At 39.7% G+C, this 19,020-nt stretch overlaps 1 protein-coding gene across 1 annotated transcript in view; it reads left to right on the forward strand.

Annotated features, from left to right (window-relative positions):
* CSMD1 (CUB and Sushi multiple domains 1) overlaps window positions 1-19,020 on the forward strand; it is a 2,040,038-nt gene that overhangs the window by 1,408,451 nt on the left and 612,567 nt on the right. Inside the window, exons 9-10 of the mRNA XM_032158987.2 lie at window positions 2,052-2,176; window positions 13,577-13,698. Of these exons, the coding sequence (XP_032014878.1) occupies window positions 2,052-2,176; window positions 13,577-13,698 (247 nt within the window). The remainder of the gene's footprint in view (window positions 1-2,051; window positions 2,177-13,576; window positions 13,699-19,020) is intronic.

Here is a 19,020-nt window from a genome sequence, read left to right on the forward strand (position 1 = left end):
ATGTTTGGTTTGGTTATTTTTTTCTTTCTTAACTATTATGTTATCTACATGAGATTGTGGGTTTGTGCTATTCACTTCTGTCACTTAGGTACATGGAGTGTGACACATAGCAGATGTTCAATGACGATATATTGAAAGAATGATGAAAACTATGGATATTAAAATGTAGGTACATAGAAAGAACTGGAGATTGATACCTGGAATAGAAAACACAAAGATATAACAATTTTTTTAAAAAAATTTCTTAGATGAGGTTTAAACACAGATCAATGATGAAAAACTACGATGATGAAATATGTCTACAATTACAGATGTCTTAAATAACTGTGATGGCTAGCAATTAAAATGGGAATCACGACTAGGTTTTGTTTTTTGTATTTTTCACATTTAAAATCAGTACATATTATGTTCTTATGATGCCGGGTTTCTGAAAATTAGTTCCGTAGAACTCTAGTTGTCCTGAATTCCTAGTGAAAAAAGAACTTCCTAGACAGATATGTCTGGAAAAGTCTACATCCTTTGAATTCTCTTCATTATTTTCTAAAATAAGCTTTTGCATATTAAGTTTTGTTAAGATGAGACACCCCTTTAGAAAAGAAAGGTGTTTAATTTTGTTTACCTAGAATTTTGCCAGTTGGTTTGACTCTGATTTGATGGCTGTTGCAGACATCCATGGCAATCCCCAGAGAGTGTTTCATAGATGCCCTGGGGGATGCTGGTGCAATGTTGCTTGAATGATATTCACTCTGATATTATAGATATGGATTTTTTTCACTAAGCAAGAAAGAAAAGCATTTATTGATGTTTCACCTATCTTGTCTCTATTATTAACTTCATCCATCTACACTGACAACTGTGCTTCTTTTCCTTCACAGACTCCTTATTTCACTTCTGTTTCCCCAACATCCACCCGTGGTTTCTCAAACTAAAAACACGAGTAGAATTTCCTCTTGTAACAATGGGCTTGTCAGATAGTTAAATCAGACTACATCTAATTCAATGCCAGAAGCCAGGCTCAGAAGAAGTAACTGGGTGGTGTTCAAACCTGATCTCTGCCTCTCACACTTTTGAATGCAGCTGTCCAGTTGGTGTTCTGTGACAGCGTTTTGTTAATATTTACAACCGTAAAGCTCCGTATTTGCAGATGCAGCTCTGGACCCAGGGCAATTTTTTCTCTAACTCCAGGCTGGACGGATTGCTTTCTTCTGAAATGCGGCCGGGCGCAGTGGCTCACGCCTGTAATCCTAGCACGTTAGGAGGCTGAGATGGGTGAATCACTTGAGATCAGAAATTCGAGACCAGCCTGGCCAACATGGTGAAGCCCTGTCTCTACCAAAAGTGCAAAAATTAGCCAGGCGTAGTAGCGGGCACCTGTATTCCCAGCTACTTAGGAGGCTGAGGCAGGAGAACGGCGTGAACCCCGGAGGCAGAGCTTGCAGTGAGCCAATATCGCGCCACTGCACTCCAGCCAGGGCAACAGAGCGAGACTCCATCTCAAAAAAAAAAAAAAAAAAGTAAAGTAAAACAAATCATTCTTTTCCTATAAGAATTTCTGAAATTTAATATAACTGGTTTTCTTTTAAATATAATTAATGTGTGTGATAGTAAAATATATTATTTACTGAAATATTTTCTTCACCTAGACTTTTTCAATTCTTGTTTTTGTAAAATGTTTATTCACGAGGAGTGACATTCAATTTCATCTTGTTTTCAGGGTAGAAAATTTCTTTACATTTATTTTCTTATTAAAGCCACAACATTCAGTAAGGTCATTTTTGGTATTTTTTTCTGTCTTAGTCGTGACAAGTTAAGGTTCATATGTTTCTTTAGCTCTGAAGGTGGCACAACAGGCATCTGAACCCAAGTCTTTTGATTTTATAACCTTTGCTAAATCACAGGGTTGCCTCTTTAAATAATACCTAATGAGTTGCTTAATGTCTTATGCTGTTTTAACTACACAACATCGTAGCAGCCATTTTGCTGATTTTTTTTTCCTGAAGAAGTCTTCTGTGAATAATTTGGGTTTTTTTTTTTCTTTTTTAACTGCTTAGGGTTGGTGCAAATGTACAGTTTTCTTGTGAGGACAATTACGTGCTCCAGGGATCTAAAAGCATCACCTGTCAGAGAGTTACAGAGACGCTCGCTGCTTGGAGTGACCACCGGCCCATCTGCCGAGGTAGGGCACCTGTGGTGGGTAAAGCCTGGATTTTCTCTTTCTTTAGGGTTGGCATTTTTTATGAATATACGATTTAAGCATGAAGCATTGTCTATAGGCAGAGTGGAACTTGGTAGTAATGTATGTTTTCATAGTGATGTGGGTAATAACAGAACTCTTTCCTTGGAATTTGTTAAGAGGCTATCGTTTCCGAGAATATTTTTGTGTTTTACATTCGAGGGTAGATGTCAGCAAATCCACACATGCTCAGTATAACTTGGTATCTATCTCTACACACACACACAGTATGCATGTGTGTGAATATGTGTTCCACAGCTGGACCTGCTGGAAAGGTTTCTGTGCACCCCGCAAACCTACAGAGTTCACCTTCTTATTGCAGTGAGGTTGAATTTTTTAGGTATTAATTACATGAGTAATAAAAGGAATTATTAGCCTGATTCCAAATCATCATTTTATTAATAAATGATCTTTAATGTCTAACGTAGTTAGCAGAGTAAAATATTCATCATTATCATCATCGTTTTCACATAAAACATATGAAGTCAGCAAAGGTTAAATTACTTATTTTTTACTGCTATGAAGTATATACAAATTCTTACCAGAATTACAGAAATCATTTTGAAAACAGCAGAAAATTATTTTGGTTCTTTTAAAATAAAAAGTAATAATAAAATTAAAGAAATGCTGGGTTTGGAGGTTTTGTTTTTGAATTTTGGCCATAAAATGATTTATGTAAACTGGTAGTTTTGGGAGGAAAAGGGCTAGTTTGACTAAAAAGGAAAGCTTCATATGTAAGAACACCTTATCTTTCCATATAGTCTTTTCATGTGAATGGACTTATACAGTTTAAACTTTTAAGCATTTTAGTTATTTAAAAAGATATGAAAAGCATAGTGTCATTGTAGCCTGTGAAATTAACTAGTTGGCAAACATGTCACTATTGTCATCTAAGCTAAGAATACTCTTTGGCACCATTTACTGTATTGTACCTGGTCACTATAACCACTAGGGGCCAGTCACATGCAGGGGACGCAGCTTTGCAGGACCCGTCCCCACAGGAAGGGGAGGGAGGGTGTATGGCCCAGCTGACAGTGAGTTGTCACCTCTTAAATGGAGACCCTTCACGAGAGTCAGCAGTCTCTGGTCAAGGAAATGCACATGGCTGTCCCCTTCTTTTTGTCACTAGACTACTTTGATTGTGCATTTTTTCAATTCTAACATAAGACCCTTAAGCACTTCAAAGAACTGTGCTAAAATTCATGTTCCCATTAGGGCCAGTGATGCACAAGCCTCCCAATTATACATGAGGAACGAGTCACGTGGATTATTTTTCCTTTAAGGGAAAAAAAAATTCCTTCACTAGTTTTCTTGCTCTTATATCCCAGAAATAGGCTTCATTATTTTTAAAGTTCACTTTAGACAAATAGTAAATGTGCGTTCTTTTAAATGTTACTTTTAAATCAATATTTTAGAGTAACTTAAATATTTGCCTTTATATAATTTGATTTTATAAGTTAACCTATGACATTGCCTTTCTTGGCCCTGACTCTCATCTTAAACTCAAAGCCCTCTCTCGGTATCCTGTCCCAGAGATATCATACGCTCAGAGGTGCTTATCACTTGGGAAACAGCTGCTCCATCCAGGCTGAAGGTGGAGACATTTCTCCCATCCTTCTCAACCCCCCAGCTGCTCACGCTTAGAGATAATTAGAAGAGGATTCTTTTTGGTTTCCTGTTGTTGTCAACTCAAGTGTCCCACTTGATCATATTTTGGAAGGGAACACTTTTTCCACAGGGTCTGTCTTGTCTGGTGTATTTGGTTTGGTTTTCTGGAAAGTTACTAGTAATCGCCAACACTCTGCCTCTTCCTTTCAACTCCACAGGCAAAGAGTGCCTGGCTTTATCCACCTTCTCTTGTCACTGATGATTCCCTTGTTTTGCTTAAGTTAGATATGCGTTGATCATCACTGAATAGTACCTTAGTTCTTATTAGTTCTTACTATGTTTATTACTTCTAATAAATTTAGGAAGAACTAAAAATGTATTTGAAGTAATAAACTTATTTTTCTGAAATAATAACTTATACTGCTGGAAATAATTCCTAAGGAGGTGTTTTTATAGTGGATGGATTTTACTAGTGTTGACTCAGTAGACAAAGGCCATGCTGTCACATAGTTTTGAGATCATCTTTTCTCCATCTTGGACTCCTGCTGAGACGTCACAGGGACAATGCTCCTTAGCAGTCTGGTTGCATCAGTTGATAAGATGGATAAGAAATCCTCAATTTCTTAAAAAGTATCCTTTCTGGGACGTGATACTTGTGTTCTGACCTTACAGTCATTTTGAGGTTTCAGGGCACGGCTGCGCAGCCACACACTCTGCCTTTCCTGTCTAGAATGCTTGTACAGCTGTCGCTTCCAAATTTCAGCCTCTTTGGCCATCTGCAGAGGCTGAGAAGTTTCAAAATCACCCAGCCCTGATTCCTGTTTGTTTGACAGTCCTCCCCTCAATTTATGTCTTTCCTATCATGTTTTAGTATCAGCAGCAAGAAGAAGTCAAGTGGCGTCTTGGACACAGGGCCCCGACGTCCCCTTAGCCGTCCATCTGTGTTTGTCACTGAACACCCTGCTTCCTACCTAATCATAGAACCACTTCTGCTGAGCTTCTGCCACCTCTTTCACTTTCCAGGAATGTCTCTCACTCTTTCCGAGTCCTGCCAAGAGTATCTTTACAAGATAGATTTCTACTAGCAGTCTATTCGAGGCACCTGAGGCCTTCTCTATGACGCTCCCCAAAACCTTGCAGCTCTGACCCACTACCCAGTTCCAAAGCTGTGCCCACGCTTGCTTCAGTAACGCCTCACGTCCAGGCACTTGACTCTGAGTAAAAATTCAAGCAGGGAAGCAAATCCACTAGGATGGAGACAAATGTGTGGGCTTAGACAGGAACTGGCTCACGTGGTCGGTAGGGCTGGCATTATATCTGAATTCTGAAAGACAGGCTGTTCGGAAGGAAGGATAGGGATCAGGCCAGGCTCCCCAGGAAGCGATCAAAGCTGCTGTCCACAGGCAGGAGTCTCCCTGTAAGGGAAATTCTAAGCCCTCTTTGAAGACTTCCTAGCTGATTATGTAAAGGCCAGACAAAATAATCTCCTTAACTTACAGTCAGTTGATAAGGTACGTTCATTATGCCACCAAAATCCCTTCACAGGAGCACCTAAGTTAGTGCTGGATTGAGTAACTGGGAAAGGTATGTGTTTATTTCCCAAACTGTGTGTGTGATTTTGAAATATTTAGTAGCTAGACTAAAAAGGTAAAGAGAAACAGATGAATTTGATTGTAATAGCATTTTATTTAACCCAAATACTCCCAAATAGTATCATGTTAACAAATAGTTAATACAAATATGATAATGAGATGTTTTATATCTTTTCTTTTTTTCATACCGTGTTTTGGAGATCCAGTGTGCATTTTCCACTTAGGGCATAGCTCATCTCAGACCAGCTGCATTTCAGGTGCTCAGTAGGCACGTGTGGCTAGCAGTTGCCACATATGACAGCGCAAGTTTAGACATTTACAGTCATGATTTTCTTCCTCTCTATGAGAAGCCATCAACACCGTTGTAGTTGTGAAGAGGAGAAATGAGCCCAGTGAGTTGTGCCCCGCTTCCTGTCTGGCATCCCTCTGTAGAATACTCTTTCTTCAGTTAAAATCCATAAGTTCCTCAGGTTGGCAACTTTTAGGAACCCTGAGTATGTCACCGTTCCCTTTTTTAAATAGCGTCTCAATTTGCTTCCAATAATGGATTCATCCATTAGAGAAGAGCTGAAAAACCTTAATAAAAGTGGACCTTTTATAACTATTTCTATAAAAAGTTAACGTTATGTATCTAAAGTGTCCAGGAAAATGGATAAATCCTACCTAAAACAGACTACAGGGAATTGTTCTTTGCTATCAACAGGTTCTGTACAGCGGGGACCATTTTCCAAGTTCATTTGTCACTCTGCCATTACCACAAAAAATAGTATCTGAAAAGACAGCATTGGTCCGGCTTGGTGGCTCACACCGGTAATCCCAGCACTTTGGGAGGACAAGGCAGGCAGATCACCTGAGGTCAGGAGTTCAAGACCAGCCTAGCCAACATAGTGAAACTCTGTCTCTACTAAAAGTACTAAAATTAGCTGGACATGCTGATGCATGCCTGTAATCCCAGCTACTCAGGAGCCTGAGGCAAGAGAATCACTTGAACCCGGAAGGTGGAGTTTGCAGTAAGCAGAGATCGTGCCACTATACTCCAGCCTGGGTGACAAGAGCAAAACTTCATCTCAAAAAAAGAAAAAAAAGAAAAGAAAGGAAAAAAAAAGAAAAATAGAAAAAAAAAAGACAGCATCATAGTTTTGAATTTTCATTCTTAGCCTCCAAAGCTGGCCTAACAATGATTGTTTCTACCACATGCTCTCAACTCAACCATCTGTCAAATGCAATCAAATGCCCCTGGTCTGAACATCAGGTGCATTCTGAGCATAAAGCTATTCCAGCGAGGTGCGTCCACGAAGGACTGACTCTCGAGGTTCCTATTTTGAGGAAGGGTCTCTAACTCTGAAGTAATGATCATGCCTTCTCTGGAGCAGGAATATCTGATGGAAGCATCTGATAAATTGCAGTGAGTCAGAAGTGATCCTTCCATCTGGAGGCTGGTGTGGTTAGCCAATGCTTACATTAGCTAATTACCTCTGAGAACGGGGGCAGTATTACCTTTTCTTCCTGTTACCGAAGAGTTGAATGGTTGTCATAGCTCAGTAATTATCCAAGTGATTTTGTTTGAAATTACGCTTACTTCATTTAGGAATATGAAAACAACCATTATGATTTTTTGCAGGGTAAAACATCATGAGCTGTTTAAAACTGTATAAGTATCTTTAACTGGCAGTAGATCTTTAAAATAAGCAAACAAAATGGAGAGAAGAATATATCGTTCTATTTTTTATAAGTAAAATGTTCAGGCTGGTGCTTCATTCCATCAGTCTTAGGGGCGATTTATGTAGAGAACTTCTTTAATGCTAATGCACTTTGATCTGTAGAGTTAATATTTTGAGTTGCTCCCTGAGATGAAAAGCCGTGTAAGAGAAATAAAGTATTATTGGCATTTGTAACTGTGGTTACATGGAAGCTAATTGGAGCCAGTCAGAGTCAGGGAATAAAGTTATTATTGCCTTGGAATTTCAGATTAGGTTAGCTAAAAATCATTCTTAATTTATGAACTCATCATTTACCAAAAACTTTTGCAGCTTTTTCTTTTCCATTTGTGTTTTCTGCCCTTGTAGAAATGACCTTTTCAAGAGTAATAAGAAGATCATTTACCCCAAAAGATGACTCTTCATTCTACCAGGTTACAGATCCAGTGTGAGTGTCAGGATGATATTTTGTGTATTTGATCAGGTACCCACTGTCTCAGAGATTTAGACAGACAAGCACATGGTTAACTTTTTAATTCCTGTAAATTTGGAGAAATTTCTCTTGTTCTTTCTCGACTCCTGAAGCTTTATACTTTTTGCCTGAAAGTCACCTGGGAGAAAATATATTTTTTTCTTATTATTTTTACTAAGTTATTGGCAATAATATAGTTTTGTATCTTATACTACTCTCATACTCTATTGACATAAAATAACCTGAAAGCTAACCTTAAGTTGGTGCTATTTACATTCCTAGAGCATGCCTGGGTGTTTCTCTCCTGGGATTCTTGGATTTGGTTTCCCCTCTCTGGAGTATCCCCTTCCCCCCAGGTATCCATGTGACAGTCCATTTATGCCTTTCATCCAATGCCATCTGAACCCACATCCTTGTAAAACCACTTCTTACAGAGCAGGCCTTTTCCCTCACTTTACAAATCTTTTATCTGCCTTTCTTCAAAGCTGTTTTCTCCTTCTGACATTATATGTCCATGTGTTTGTTAATTTCCTGCTGAAGGCAAGAAAGTTAGTTTTGTCCTCTCTCCACCATACCCTCAATGTTCAACTCATAATGAGCACTGCATGTATACTCTTTTTCTTTTTTTTTTCTTTTTGAGACAGAGTCTCCCTCTGTCACACAGGCTATATACAGTGGTGCTATCTTGGCTCACTGCAACTTCCACCTCCCTGGCTCAAGCGATTCTTCTGCGTCAGCCTCCCAAGTAGCTGGGATTACAGTCACCTGCCACCACACCCAGCTAATTTTTGTATGTTTAGTAGAGAGGGGGTTTCACCATGTTGGCCAGGCTGGTCTCAAACTCCTGACCTCAGGTAATCCACCCACCTCAGCCTCCCAAAGTGCTGGAATTGCAGGCGTGAGCCACCGCACCCGGCCATGCTGTGATATGTCACGCCATGTAGTAAATGCTTTATTGTCTTCTTTTATTCAATCCTTAGAGCAATCATCAGTGGAGTTATGATTATTCTAATTAAATACGCTGAGCGGCTTAAAATTAAATAAGTTAAGATGAGACAGCTGCTGACTACCTAAGCCAGGCCTGGAACCAGGTGTGGTGAAGGGAAGGAAGTTCTTAGCCTCTGTCGTGTATTATCTTCATTATGGTTGACAATCTGGACATAAAATTTGTGCTTGATAAAAATGTTTTCTCCTGAAAACATACGAGAAATAGGCTATCCAGTATAATTATACATTTGCTTTAACAAAAGCTTCTAATGTGACTCCTGAAATCCCACTAATTTAAATTTAATCAATTAGAATGTTTCTTCTTTCAAGTAATTTAATTGAGTAGTTACTATAAAACAATAAGATTTTCTGGAACTGCATTTAAATAAACAGATAAGTTATTACTTTATATTAAGTAAGACAAATTGCATGAAACAAACCTATTTTGTACTTAATAAATATTCATTGATTAAGCGGATAAATGTCAAAATGGTGTGTATTGGCATCCAAAATTGGTTAGTTTTCTTCTCCCTTTCCACTTTCCCTCCTGACGTAGTATATTTTCAATTTATCATTCTGTGAGTTCTCGTTTTACTGGGGAGACAGAAAAGATGTAAGTGAAATTTGAGTTTACACGTTTGGAAAACTGTTAAATAAGTAACATCGGGTGTACATTAGGTCGCAGTTATTATCTAAGTACATTTATCAAGCATGTCAGTGAATTTTACTCTCTATTAGATGTTGTATTTCCAAGAGGCAAGGTCTTCGCAAGAGTAGAAAGAGGCATTCTACTATAGTTTGTGTAAACGTGCGTCTACCCATTTCCACAATGGCAGCTTATGGAGAGAGATCTTGTTTTAAAAACTGGCTTGGCACTAGTGTATGGTAGTTACTTAATTATGCTGCTTAATGACATACTTCGTTGACTAATTGAATGCCTGTTTAGCACAGAAGCTAAGGGAAGGAAAGAAGTTTCCCTGCCTCCAAGGCTGCTATGAAATTCTCCAGTCTCAGTCAGAACAGCTTCCCTGGGCTGTCACCTGTGTGAGGAGCTGCCCAATCTGTTCTTTGCATGAAGTGAAAAGCCAGCAGAGTCTATGAGTGAAGAGAGAGGCAGGTGATAAACCTTCAGATGTCTGTGTTTCTGAGTCGGAACTTATGGCATCATTTCGTGAACTCCCAGAACATGGGATAAATTTGTATTCAAATAGAGCCCCCTAGTAGGCGACAAAGCAATAGATATGGTTTTTAGATAAGATGATGGCAGCCATCTGCTTCCTTTGCAAGGGCCTGCCTGCAGTGCCAAGATTTTCTGGACACCCATAATTCTTCGTGCCTCGCAGGCTGCTGCGCCCTTGCCTGTCTAATTAGGGGATTTCTAAGGGAGGACAGCAGACATCCCTAACAGATCATCCCCAGAGCTCCCTGACCAAGGACACTCACTCACTGGATCTACTCAGTACAAAGCTCAGCCCTGCGTCATCTCTTCTTTCTCAGCCTGTCCCGTTTTCTTCTCTAGCTCTTCTTTTTCTTTTTTCCAAATATCAAATTTTTTAAAGCTTACCATATGGTAGACATGAGAAATTACACCCTTCTGGTGCTGGAAGCTGACGGAGGCAAGACGTGGGTGTGCTAGATGGAGGACTGTATGTTGACTCTTCTCTCTCCACTATGAAATTCAGAGAAATTAATGTACGCTTTCCTGGCCCAGGTAATAAGGTGACCTGCAGGACAGCTAGAGGACAACAGACACTCTCTTCACCACCGTGTGGCCATCAGCTGGTGGAAATCACAACAGCTCAAGCCACAGGGTGGTTGTTTAATAAGGACTCTACACGTGCATGGTTGAACTTGCAGTAGTTGCCAATTGAAAAACTGAGAGTTATTCTGACTAGTAGAAAACCCTAGATGCAAGGAAGCAATAACTAAATAAGACATAACGAGCCAGATAAGGGGCACGTCATCAGATGGTAAGGAAGCAGATGATTAGGTTGCAGAAGATTTAGAAAGGGAAGCTCTGAGAAAGTAGCACACGCTTTCAACAATGCCCTAAGAAGGAGGGTTAGAATTACATATTACAATTAGGTTATGTGACTTAAGGCTGTTATACCTATTCAGAAGGTATGCTAACATTTATTGAGGAAACGATCAAATGCTAAAAATTGTTCCAATTGGCAAAGTTAAACAAATGAACAAATCAGACACAAATCTCTGGTCTGAATATTCCCAATATTCATTTCAGATTACCATTTTGATGGCTTAATAAAAAAATGGGCAAAAAATAATTTGTTATTAAAATATGTTGCAAAGGTGGAGAGAGATTTCTGAATTAAAAAAGAAATATTACGGGTTAATTTGCAAGCTTTTGGTAAAGAATGTCTCTGAAGGACCTGGGCCCATGACTTGCTTTATGTGAAACTCGATACGTCGTAGGCCTGAGAATGTAGTGGACGGGCTGCTTTCCTATGCATATTTTACTAAAAGTTACTTCACAAATAAAACAGAATGCGTGAGATGCATTTCATGAGATGCTGGTAGCCAATTTTCATAAGCCAAGTGAGGGGCCAGCTTCACAGCAGTCACCTTGGACACAAAGCCATGGGCGAGGCCAGCTTTAGGGATCCTTCGGGCGGGGAACATCTGGGCCAATGGCGAGCTGAACCCACCTTGTCAGTAGGATTGTAACAAATTACTTTCCCCCTGGAAATGTTTTTCAGATGTACTTTTTAAGAGCTTGAAATGCAGACTGACAATGGCAATATGGTTACATTGCTTCACAATTAAATCAACAAATATTTATGAATGCTACGTGATGTTTATAATAGGTGTTAATTATGAAGTGTTAAAAAGTAGGAAAATGCAACATAAAGGTTTTACAAGTCAGATTTTATTGATTATCACTTTTTTTCAAAGGTTTTCTAGTTGGATAATGCTAACATTAGAGGGCTTTAAGATTTTGCGTCTAAAGTTTATGATCCTCTCTGAGAACAGCTCATTAAAAAGACTCATTAGAGAGTGAGATATTAGTGTATAGGAGGGGTCCATGTTTTCATTCAGTCCTTTGTCCAGCGACCTTTAGACCAATGACACACCTAATGAGTTTCGAAAACCCAGTTATGTTTTACCCATGTTTGTTTTTCATTTGGACAGGAAATGCCAGTATTTTAAAAGTTAATTTTAACACGCTTATCAATGTAGAATAGGTCAATTTTAAGCTAATTATTTCCATAGTAAGTAGGAGGCAACTAAACAGCTGTCTCAAATCATCTTGTCCTATTTTCACATGTCTGGGACTACAGCATTGTATACAGTGCTGAGGAGGGACAGGGAAATGCAGAAAGAGGACGGTTCCTAAGGTCAGGGAATACATAACCTTTCAGGCGAGAGAGATCTCAGATGCATAGTCACAGTAGATTAAAGATGGAAGAAGTATTATGAGGAATACGCATGGTTTGTATTATTATTATATTATTATTACATTGACGTATGTGGAAGAGAGAAATGTCTGGTTCTTGGTGCCCTTTGGAAAACCTGTGTTCAGTGGTTGATTCTTTTCCCCCCACAAGGTAGCCCTTGTTAAGACACAAGTCCTGTTCTGTTGAGTTTTGTAGCTGAGTCTCCTAGAATAATAACTGACTTGAAGAAAGGGTTAAACCCAAGGAATGAAAAAATAAAGGAAGGGCTATGATGAGGATTGATCCTTCCAATGAAACATTTTTATCAGTTTGTGTCATAGGATGTCTTAGGAAAATGAAGCAGAAGTTCTCTTACGTTAATTTCTTCTTGTGAAATTAGTTTCTTCTGCTCCTTTCTGAAACCCCGTTTAAATTATTAATGTTAAAACCAGAGTCTGGCCGGGCGCGGTGGCTCAAGCCTGTAATCCTAGCACTTTGGGAGGCCGAGGCGGGCGGATCACGAGGTCGGGAGATCGAGACCATCCTGGCCAACACGGTGAAACCTCGTCTCTACTAAAAATACAAAAAATTAGCCGGGCGTGTTGGCGGGCGCCTGTAGTCCCAGCTACTCGGGAGGCTGAGGCAGGAGAATGGCGTGGACCCAGGAGGCGGAGCTTGCAGTGAGCCGAGATCGCGCCACTGCACTCCAGCCTAGGGGACAGAGCAAGACTCCGTCTCAAAAAAAAAAAAAAAAAAAAAAAAAAAACCAGAGTCTATGCTGACATTATATTTCTAAAATATGTCTATTGATTTAAAAAAACTCCTTTCATAAAGTGGAGGCCAATTAAATTATTTTTACATTCCAGACTAAGTTGTATATATTGAATTACGCAATTTCTATGCTTTGCTCAGTCTTTCATTTCAACTTTTAGATTTTTTTTATTTTTAAAGTCACCATTCCTATTTTCTTTCTTTAAACTTTCAATAATGTTTTAAGTTCCTATTTGCATCGTGCTGTAAAGAAATTGGTATAGTTTGTTGTAGAATAGAATCTAAAGCTCGAAAATGACTTTGGAAATGATCATCTGCTCCACAGTCCTTTCTTAAAGTTGAAAAGACAGAATCTATTGGAGGTCACACAGCGTAAGACGTAGCTGAGATGGTAACTCTGGTTGAACTCCACTCGACGGTGCCTTTCCCTCTATCTTGCTGCAGTCACACACAATTAGGTGTGTATGGAGACTCTGAACAAGGAGACGTACGCGAAGACCTCTCTGAGTCACAGTGGGATTTGAAATGCGCTGCTTTGGTGTTGACATTACCCACGGTGCTATCATCTGTTAGATCCTTTGGTGAATGGAAAGGCCTTTGGAAAAAATAAAGTACCCCAGTATAACCCCGCAGATACCAAGCAAAAGTCCTGCCGGCTGAGCAATCCACTTGCTGACTCGAGTCCGTGCCGCAGTTGGAGTTCATGCTCCATTTTTTGCTGTGATTAGATAATAGCTAACTTGAAATATCCCATAAATGTTATGTCTTTACCAAACTGACGAAATGTTGTAGAAAATAACCTGGTTTCTATGTGTTTCCAGCTAGAACATGTGGATCCAATCTGCGTGGGCCCAGCGGCGTCATTACCTCCCCTAATTATCCGGTTCAGTATGAAGATAACGCACACTGTGTGTGGGTCATCACCACCAGCGACCCAGACAAGGTAAGGCTCCACCGCCAACCCCTGTGGTTAATGCACACCACACTCTTATAGGATCTACTGTTGAAGCGAACAGCCCAGCAAATGCTATGTATCCTTACACTTTACTGTTTGGGTTTTAAATTTCCGGCTGCATCCTGTGTCTAGATGCCACATTCATTGTAGAGCAGCCTGAGATTCAGATGCAAAGTGAGTATTCTCAGTGTGGTGCTATCTAGTGCTTCCGGAGATAGAGTCTGTGTTCCTCCTTTATGTATCATAGTGCTTTCTCTTATGTTACGTCTTTTTCAACTGAGGTGTCATCCGCTGTATTACAAGCTTTCTTAAATACCACATTATTTATGCATAGTATGATTAAGTGTTAGAAATGGTCCTACTATACTCAGACACGAAAATACTGTCTTTTGGCCGGGCTCGGTGGCTCAAGCGTGTAATGCCAGCACTTTGGGAGGCCAAAGTGGGTGGATCACTTGAGGTCAGGAGTTCTAAAAGTAATGTGGCCAACATGGTGAAACCCCACCTCTACTAAAAACAAACAAAAATTAGCTGGGCTTGGTGGCAGGCACCTGTCATCCCAGCTACTCTGGAGGCTGAGGCCGAGGAATCGCTTGAACCCAGGAGGCAGAGCTTGAAGTGGGCCAAGATTGCACCACTGCACTCCAGCTGGGGTGATAGAGCAAGACTCCATATCAAAAAAAGATAAGAAACAATACTGTCTTTTGAATCGTTTTCTACAGTTCATGTGTTTCTTCTCATAAGCTATGTGTTTGTCAAGAATTAAACATCTGAGCATGTTTTCCTATTTCTTATCTTAAATACTTTGCATAAAATATATATTTCCTCCAGGGTAGTAACAGAGGGCAATACTAAGTTATTTCTCTATAAGTTTGCATACATAGTTTCCAATTGTTACTACATTTTAGATCTTAGGATAGAAATCATATTCATAATCATTTTAAATCTTAGGATAGAAATCATATTCATAATCATGTTTCATTAGCTATCAAATCAATTTTTTTACTCATTTTAAGTTCAATATAGACACTTGCCAGTGGAAAGAAAAAATAAGGTAGACATCTTCATATTGATTTGACTTAAAAAAAACTGTCAGGAACCTATTATAGGTATGGATTTCACTTAAATTACATAATATTAAAATAATTATATTTATAGTAATATTAAATTTACTGAACCCCACTATTTACCAATTATTGAGTTATTACCAACAGTTCTGTGTCTAAATGATCATCTCTTCATTTTTACATTTTATTAAAATATCCATCTTATTTATATAGTTTCCTCTCAAAGCTGTTGAGTTCCCAGTTCTAAAAGAGAAATGTTCTGATTTTAGATTCAGTAAAGTGTTCATTACAGATGCCTTTGGTTTTGGTTGGCGTGTTTTAGTTCTAAAATCTCAGTTATTATTTATGTAAAAATTCAAGCTTTAATGGGCAGAGCTGGGTAAAACTCTGGGGTGTTGCAGGCTTTCTGAAACACTGAGGAATTTCTGGGCTGTCTTTGCTGTGACAAAAGCCTTCAAGTTTGATTCTGGTATTTCTCAGTATGCTGGAGCTGTGTTGTACCCTGGGACGTCAACTATAGTGGTACAAACCTTGTTTTTTCTATATGCTACTCAATGGTTTGTTATTCAATTTTTTACCAAGAAACTATTGTTTTTCAGTACTTGCAATCATCACTTTAGAAACCAGCTCTACCACTTTGTAGTTGCGTGAATTTGGGCAAAGAGATATCGTAATAGCGTTTACCTTAGAGAGTAGTTGTGAAAAATAGAGAAATCCACATGTTGCGTAAGTAAATGCAATATCATTATCTGTTATAAGCTGCTAATACTGGTAGTGGAACATAAGCATAAGATAAATAGAAAAAAACACATTAACAATTTGTTAACTATTTACTAAGCCATCTCATTAATTTGTCTAATAAAAAGGAGAGTTTTATTTCAAACTGAATTAAAGTTATATAGTATATAACTAGTTTATTGATAATTATGTTTACTAATTTCTGCATTTACGTACTTTTAAATAATTAGGATATTCTGTTTGGTCTCCAGAAAGTTAAATCATACGATATTTAGAATTTAGAAAAGTTCTGAAGGTTAGGTAGTAGAACTTTACAGAGGAAATAGCTGAACAATTGAGTTTGTTTTGGGGGTATATTAGGTGTTGACTTGAATTAACAGTAAATAGATTACATGCATTTCCATAGGGGCTCAAATAAAGGCAAATATTTTATATTAAAGGGATTGAGATGTGATCGAGACCAGAAGTATCTGATTGTGACATTTTAAAAATACAGAATTATGTTACTTCTGCAATTTGAAGGCAGAAGGAACTCTTCTTGGATTTGTTTTAGAGAAAATATAGCTAAAAAGAATTAATTAGATCAAATCAAGGGAATAGTTTAGTTAACCTGGGTATGTTCCAAATGGTTTTATGAGAATTGCATGAATGTATCACAAACTTTAAAAGTGTATGAAAGTGGAGATTACATACAATTAGAAACGGTGGGCAGGAGAAACACCGCCATCAGGGCTCTCCAGGAAGCCCCCTGCGTCTGCTGCCTGTGATGAGGTTGCACCAAGCCCCTCTGCTGCCCACCTCCCTGCTCTTAGCCCGCTTCACAGTTGCAGAGCCTCAGCCCTCCGTCAACGGCTCCCTGAAGCTCCTGCTTTTTGCCCCAGGCTCTGCCCTCAGAGTTTGCAAAGCCTGGAGGAGTCCTCTCCTTCTTTTTGACACAGCCCCACCTGGACTGAGAGGGGGCTCCCACCGCCCCTCCTGGCTGGAGAAGGGGTGCTCAAATGCGCCCCTCTAATGGGTCAGGCAGGAAACTCTGAGGTGAATTCTCACAGCTCTGCAGCCATCCCTAGCAGTATGGAGCCAAATGCCTGCAGGGACCCTGCCTCAGTATTGCACTCACAGGCGGGATTGCTTTCCATCCCCCTCTTTCGCGTGTTTTGAAGTCAAATGAATGGGCTCCCGTCTAGCAAGGCTGGGCTTTATGGGGATCCACGAGGAGACGAACTTGAACACGCACTAACATCACTTCTTCCCGTAGCCCTTTCAGTGGAGAGGAGGGAAGTACACCCTAACAGCTTTCTAGAAGGAGGTGTGAGAGGCAGAGGTTGGAATCTAATACAGTACTTCAGATGAAAGATGGTAAGGTCTGAAACAGAGCAGACACCATGGAGTGGTGCAGGGGAAATTACCCCAGACTTGTCTCAGATGGAGACTTAGCAAGATTGGAGACCTTCCAGCACAGGGAGGGAGGAACACAGGACCCCCGAGCACAGGGAGGGAGGAACGACCTTACACCCCTGCAGGCTTCCCCCCTGCAGCTGCCTCCAGTAGGTGCTGTGGGTGTGGGAAACAGGAGAGAGGGAGATGACACCGTGGGTGAGAGTCAGACCCGAGGCAGGTGAGCATTCCTGCTGCTTCCGCAGAGGAGCCTCGGTAGATCTCTGCTGTCATTGAACAGTTACTAATAATGCCTCTACTGCATTCTCACAGTCTTTCCAGTTCAGAACAATATATGTTGCATTGCGTGTATGAACAGACTTCAGGAACCCATTTCTTTATGTAGGAGATGTGTATGGTATTAGGCACAGGGATAGCAAGGTGCTTCCCGTCCAGCCAAGTCCATGGAATGCGCAGAGACACATTTAGAATTCACAGGTGTGTTGTTAGCCGAGAAAACCAGAAATGAGGATGACAGCGTGCAGAAAGCAGAATATAGTCCAAGAAAGCCTTGTTGATGCCGTTGTTTTTCTCTCAAGGTCAATTGGAGGTAAATTTTGCCTTAACTGTAGTGAGAATGATCTTCCACCTATAACTGCCATCGCAGAGTTCTAAAAGACTCAAGCGTTTTGCCCTCGAGTGGAATACCCACAGTTTCCACCGGAAAACGCTGCCACCAAGCTAAATCTTCAAGGGAATTCACATCTTTCTGATACTTTCAAAATTCATTTAAATCCAGATTACACATCAATAATAATAAATATTTTTATTGTATATGAAAGATGTGCCTATAGCACATTTTAGTTTCTATTATTTTCGTACACATACTAGAATAATTGAAATTCTATCTAGAAAGAAGCTTAGAGTTCCTATTGTTTCAACCTGTTACTACTTGACAGAGAGGAAGTCAGGATCCAGGAAAGTGAAGCTCCTTGTCATCCCATTGCACTGTGAGAACGCTTTATTAGCTTGCTTGCTTTCCACCATAAAGAAATGAAAGAACAGGTTGTTTGCTACCTCAATAGGATATTTTTGGCTGTAAGTAACAGAAGAGCCAACTAAAAACCGGAAGTTTGAGGGATACCTCATTTCACATAACAAAGGGGCAGAGCCAGGGAGCTTCCAGGCTGTATTCAGTAGCTCCGTGATAGCATTGCAGCTCAGGTGTTTGACATTGTTCTGCTCCACTCTCCAGAGCGGAGACAGTATTTCCCCTCAGTTCTCAAGACGTCTGCAACCACCTGAGGCTTTAGTTCCAGATTTGGTCATGTTTAATGAAATGTGGCATGTTTGGCTAGAGATGGAAGACATGTTTCCTAGAATTTGTCTTGCTAACTTCCTTCATGTCCCGTTGAGTCAAATGCCTGTGGTCCAGTTCCCACGGAGCCAAGGAAAGAAATATCTAGAAGCCAGGAAGAGGAGCCGATGGTTAGTGTATGGTGACCAGTGGTATCCATCACAACCAGGCAAGCAAGACACCGAGGAAAGAGGTTGGAATTAACACTAGTATATCTTTTGCATATGATGTGATTCCTATCACACTATCTTCCTTTTACTTTAGTTTTATGGCTAACATCCATTAAAACTCATGATGTACGTTCTTTGATTTCTTGAAGTGGACTTTTAAACTTGTCCACAACATAAAATGACCAGTAATGAATTTAGGCAGCTTGGGTTTATTCTCTTCTCTCCTTTTAGAAGTTTATTTTTTCTCTCTCGTCTTTGTGTACACTTATGCAGACATTGTATATATTTTCTTGATTGTAAGGACTAATAATTAACACATCAAATTTCAGTTATTTTGTGTTATATATCTTCAGTAAACTATTTGCCCTTTGTCATTTATCTCGGAGAAATGTTCAGAGAAGGAGCAAGGTATTCCAGGTTGACATACAGGCACAACCAATACTGTTAGCAGAGTGCCACTTAGACACCTGAAGGCATCTCAATTAAGCAGAATTACCATCCAAATTAAGCAGCAGCCATTGCCATTAAGTATAATTAGGCTTAATTTGATTCCTTGGGAGACATTCCAAGTAAGTGGGTTTCTCAATTAAGTGCACGTTGATGA

The sequence above is a fragment of the Hylobates moloch genome, unplaced genomic scaffold (genome assembly GCF_009828535.3).
Source record: "Hylobates moloch isolate HMO894 unplaced genomic scaffold, HMol_V3 SCAFFOLD_8, whole genome shotgun sequence".
Classification (NCBI taxonomy): Eukaryota; Metazoa; Chordata; class Mammalia; order Primates; family Hylobatidae; genus Hylobates; species Hylobates moloch.